Genomic DNA, 6,036 nt, shown 5'->3' on the forward strand with positions numbered 1-6,036 from the left:
AAACATTGACAAAGTAAAACATTTAAAATACTTTTTATGAATGTTTCATAATAATATAAATCATTTAATGTTCCTATAAATTCTATAAGGTGTTGAATTAAGGTACAAATGACTTTAAAGATTTACAGTTTAAGAAAATTTAGAGAATTTCAGACCTTCTGAAATCAAAATTCCAAGTGTTTTTTTCAGTTTTCTGAACGCTAATAAAGAAAAAAACCTTTTTACAACTTTCATGAAAAAAATGCAAAAAATTCAAGTATTTTGAGTTTCTTGATTCACCTTAGCCTAGAAAATAAAATTATAACAATAACTCAGTTTTTGCAAATGTCACTGCAAAAACTGAATCTCAAGAAAGTAAAAAGATCTTTTTTTTTTCAAAAAGTCTTCTTTTAGGTCTTGCAAGAAAAAAAAACCTAATCACGAAAGTTAAAAAAAAAAAAGTTTGAGAAAACATGTCATAGCGACTACAATTTTTTTCAGTAAAATAGGAATTCTTAGTAAGTTCTACCAAAACTGAAGGACCTCTTCCTTCAACATGGATTCGACCCAGTCAGTGCATAACATCTGTTTAAAGATACTCACCGAACACAGTGCGGGCTGGAACCGATTCTCTGTTAAGCCAGAAGGAGACCTGAGACAGTATGACAGTCATGATGCACGGAAGGTAGGTTTGAATTACAAAATAGCCAATTTTCCTCTTTAAATGGAAATACGTCGTCATCACTACATATTCTCCTGAGAGAAAGCAGAAGGAGATAGAGAGAAACAAACAGAGTTAAGAATATTAATGCAGTTTGGAGCCACAAATAAACCCCATGACCCATACAAAAGCACGAGAAAAGCTGGCTGAAGCATCATTTACTTAAAAAAACATATACAGGAAAATCATCTTCTTAAACTATGAACTAAAATCTGTGTTAATATCATTAAGATCATAGTAGAAAATCGTCATTAAATAGTTTGCTCATGTTGGTATATTAAAATTTGAATGTTGTCTCCCTAAAATCTAGGAGAATAAAACCATCAGTTTTCTAACTAGCTTTTAATCCAAGTCACTAATCTCCAAAATAGATGAATTCAAGCTGTATATTTCATCCAACTCGCAGATTTTTCCTGCTGATGTTTGTGGCATGGACCAGAATAATCTCCACCTGCTCCTCCTCACTCGTTTGTATTTGTCGGTGACAGCTCATGGACACGTTCACAGCTTCCCTGAGCGCTGGCTCTCATTGCCATGTTTGCAATCTGTGTTGCAGAGATATGAGAAAAACAAGCCTCTATCCCCAGAGGTGCTTTTCTGACAAGACCCTGACCGGGGCTGAAGAGGCTCAAATCCTCCCCATTCCCTCAATTCATTGTCATCCATTAAGTTTAGAGTGAAAAGAAATGGGATTTTCTGACATCAATGAATTGAGGCAGTTTGAGAAAAGGAATCCCATCGACTTTATCTGAAATTTTGATGCGGGTAAAATTCACTTGTTTAATGAGTCTCCTTTACTTTTCTAGAGGTTCACTTTAAGCTAACAGTCTGTTTGAGAGGAAGTGGATTTGTATTTTTGTTTTAGAAAAGTTTAGCATTTTAGTCTTGAACCAAAAAGAAAGTCCATTCTGCGATGTTGGCTCTCCCGCTGAGAGCCGTCCTCACATTTTCTAGGGCCACTGATTCACACTCTAACAACACGTATGCAATTTTTCATAAAATCAGGAATGCACTGAATATTCGACAACTGAATGTTTCAGCCAAATATTACAAAAAAAACATCATTTGGCTTTGGTGGGAATGAGATCGAATATTGGCGTGTGTTTTTATTAGTTTTCACCTCAGAAGATGAAAATCATAGGAGGAAATATGATTTAAAGCAGACATGTTTTTCTTTTATTGGGGTAAAATTTTGAATGCTCAACAGGAAATTTTGAAAAGTTGTACTAATAGAATATTATTTAAAAAAATATTTGTAAAGACAAAACTTGAGGAATTCGTAATGTGTAGTTAATGTGACAGGTGCCAAAAGCCATCTTGGATTGTTTCTTTTGTTTTTTCTTTCAAGATGTGATATAGGGGCAGAAATGAAAACAAATTATCACTTATCACATAACACCCTTGTGCTATTCTAGGCTTGTTTACACTAAAAGTGGGGTCATCTGGACCCCATAAGAGAGCCGAGGGTTAACACCTGACCCAGGTAATCAACAGCAATCAGTGCTGGAAGAGCTGGGAAACAAGCAGGACAGTACATCTCAAGGACAAGAGGTAGGCAGCTCTGTCATAAGATGTAAAGTTTTCAAGAGTCTTGAAGGTGCTGGAGCATCCTAATGTTAATCGTAGATTCTTTATGTTCTATAAGACTGAAGACGGGAGCTCCATAGATCATTGCTGGTTCTATAGATCACGAACAAAGATCAGAACGGTTGAGTGGGATCTCCCTGACATGTGCAGTCTCTAGACTAGAGCTGGGCGATATGATGATATATATCGTGTGGGTGATAGAAAAGTGTCTATCGTGGCATTTGTCTTCTATCGCTTCTAACCTAATTTGATCAATTATTACGGCAAATATGTCATTAAACAGCCCGAGACGATTGCACAGGTGTTGCCTCGTCCGTGTGTGCACAAAAAATGTATAAAAGTGAAAATAAAGACAAATTAAAGAGATTCTAAACTTGTGGTTTTGTGACGTAAAGCTGCTTTACGTTTTTTGATTCTCACTTTTACGACATGCTCCATGTTACGATGGATGCGCAACAGCTTGAAGTTGTTTCCCCGGAGATGAAACAGACAGATACACCGATGCAGGCAGCCCAAGAAGAAGCACTTTCACTAAGAGAGGGGGACGTCTGTGATTTGGCTGCATTTTGGATTCAAGACGTCCGACGATCAGGAGAAGAAAGCAATAAACTATGCTAGGTCATTCCAGCACAGATGCTAACACAACAAACCTTCTATCACTCAAGGAAAAATTATCTTGTGAGATTAAAATAAACAAGAGATAAACCGAACTGTGGAACAGGGTTGTGACAAGTATCTGAGTACCACTCGGATTCTCGCGATCTGCTGAGAAAATTCAAGGACGAATATTGGCGACGTCCAAGATAGCTGATTCGTGATCTTTGCAAATATAATTGAGTGTAGTTAAATATTTATTGTTGTGAAATACAGAATAATGTTGGATTTTACTTTATGAACTAAAACAAAGCTGAAAGTGCATTACTATTGCCACGGGAGATTTCTGTTTTCTAAGTAAAACTAGCGAGTGCTCCTTCTCTGCTCAAAAACTGAGACTGAAGTTCTGCTCACTGACATAAGTTCTAAAAAAACAAATTAACTTTAACACCAGAGCTTTAGCTCTGTGCACTGCACAGCTAAAGGGTGGATGTGATCAATGTCAATCAGCTGATTCTGTCGCTGAGAAAAGCGACGAATTTCCATTAAAATGCAATGCTTAGAACGTAAAGTGTTGCAGAACTTTGAGGACGGAAAAACTGTGGATAACATTTTCAGGATTTGTTTTAAATGACCCCCCAAAAAAACAACCAAAAAAAAAAAATCAGTTTAAATACCTTTGATTTTTGAAGTTAGTGGTGTATATCGCGATACATATCGTTATCGTGATATAAAGTAATTTATATCGTGATATACATTTTTTTTCTATATCGCCAACTGGGATGATCATTAAAACCTGATATTTTTCTATTAAAACCAGCATTCTTTAAACATTCTAGCATTCTCTGAAAATTAGACTTCCCGTTCTCTAAAAATGTCTGCAGACCCGTTCCTGGTCGTCCTTTATCCCTCGGTAGAACCTGATCACTGCAGACTAGAAACTCCCTACTGCGTGTTAGCTGCTATATGAATTTGTCCGCCATCAACCTTGCTTAAACACATAGGTGTGTCCTTTTGCTGCTTCTAGCACATTAACTTTGAGAACAAAATGTTCACTTGCCGTCTCATTTATCAAGCCTACTAAAAGGTGCAGTAATGAAGAGATAATTGCTGTTCTTCTCGTCACCTGTCAGTGCTCATGTTATGTCTGACTGGTGTTCAAATCGCTCATCCATCCGTCCTGTTAGAGCTTACTTTTTAAAACCTCATTTTCAGGTCTTTATGTTCAGCTGAACCTTCAATCCCTCGGCAGGTTTGACAAACACTCAAATGTGGAAAGAACTTCTTTCCGTTCCAGGAGCACAGATGAAAATTTCCTCTGATTTCCTAACTCCACCCTTCAGAAAAGAGCTGTAGTGAGACTTTTCTCTTGAGACACATTTCTTCCTGTTGTGGTTGTAAATATGCTGAATGTTTGTGTGTGTGTGTGTGAGAAGCAATGACAGTCTTCACTTTCTCCACAAAACCAAAAACAATTTCAGCTGAATTCAGGATGACGGAAAAGTGCAGACTGCTCTACTCTCAAAGAAAACTCCCAACAGAGCAAGTGTCAGAAAATCAGACGTAAAGAGGGCGACTGAATTTACTACAAAGCAACAAAGTGAACGATTTACTCGGTGATACACCCATCTGTCTCCTGCTGCTTGCAGTTCAGTTCCTCTAAAACAGAAATCTGTATTAAACTGCTCTCGGCTGAAGGAGTTGTCGGGGCCCTTACCTTTCACTCGAGCTAAACGGGATTAAATTCATGCTGTAATCCATGCTCCTGTCTGGTCTGAGAGTACCTGTGCTGGAACTGATGGTTTCTTTTCCAATAACGTGTCCCAGCAAATCATACTGGTTCAGCCTGGAGCCGTCCTCTGCCACAGCCACAGACCTCTCATCCCCCTGGGTCCACAGGTAGATCACCTCGTTGTTGGTGTACGCGTCTGGACAGGAAGGCATAGATACACAGATATGAGGGTATCATATGGTAATTCTGTTTTTAATCAAACAACCATACCAATGTTTTATTGATGTATAATAATAATATATTAATGATTTATATTTTTTATTTATTTTGACCCCCTTTAAGTAAATTCTGATGTCAGCCGGCAGCTTTAAATTCAGGTTAATAAAAGTTAGATCCACTCCAGTCACGTCTTGATCTACAGTGATCTTTTAACTAGGATTAGGCCGTTTTTAGCCAAATAAATGTGTCGTTTTCTAGGACATAGTTTCTGCAGAGCAGAAGGAGCTGATTAAAAATTCACCTCTGACCGTTGGCGTGGTGCAAGCCCAACCCCCTTCCCCTCCCCAGCTCTCTGTTTACATGCACTACTGCTAGTCCCTCATACTCCCAATCTAACGTTCCTGGTGGCGAGCAATATCAAAGCTGTCCAGCCGTACAGTTTTGAGCCAGATCGGATGAGCGAAACAAAGACGTTCATGGATCTATTTGACTACAAGTGGATGCATCAGAATGGAGCAGAGCAGGGAGCTTATGGCCCCTCCAACATATTTTCTATAATCTCTTTTCATTTGCATTTTTTTTTTTGCTCCTGATTGACAATGATTTGAATGAAGACAAACTCAGAAATGTAATCTAAAGCTTAATTTACTTCATAAATGTCTTCCATCAGCAGAAAAAATCCACGAGAACACAATTTTTATCAGCGTGGATCCTTAAAGATTTTGTCTTAGTTTAACATCCAGGAAATTAAAAAAGTCAGAACTGAACTAAAACAATTAAAAAAGAAAACAAAAATACTATTGGAAACATTTTGTAATATTTATAAATTGTTCTCAGTGTTAGCCTAATTTAAAGTTTTTATTATTGTTTGATAGAAGATAAAACAATTTAGCAACATATATTTATGGATATGTGAAATAACCTGCACTTGGACTGGTATAATAACCCTAAATAATTAATAACTGGATTTTGATAACTTTGTAAAGGAAAAAAAGATGAAGTAAAGTAGTGTGAATTTGGTTGTCCCGCTACATGTCAAGCAATGAATTAAAATCTCTTTGACAAAAACAATGCATCTTGCACTGTGTGCACAAGTACAAATATCTCTAAATATGGTAATGAGTAATTATTACAACATAATTTTAGATGTGTTTATTTAGAGATGAAAAATGTAGCCTATATATATACGTATATATATATATGC

General features: G+C 37.0%; 1 protein-coding gene across 1 annotated transcript in view; it reads right to left on the minus strand.

Moving 5' to 3' along the window:
- Positions 1–6,036, minus strand: part of gabra3 (gamma-aminobutyric acid type A receptor subunit alpha3) — a gene marked incomplete in the record, with an annotated part of 167,556 nt that overhangs the window by 20,056 nt on the left and 141,464 nt on the right. The window contains 2 exon segments of the mRNA XM_024266048.2: positions 583–735; positions 4,666–4,809. Of these exon segments, the coding sequence (XP_024121816.1) occupies positions 583–735; positions 4,666–4,809 (297 nt within the window).

The sequence above is a fragment of the Oryzias melastigma genome, linkage group LG14 (assembly GCF_002922805.2).
Source record: "Oryzias melastigma strain HK-1 linkage group LG14, ASM292280v2, whole genome shotgun sequence".
Classification (NCBI taxonomy): Eukaryota; Metazoa; Chordata; class Actinopteri; order Beloniformes; family Adrianichthyidae; genus Oryzias; species Oryzias melastigma.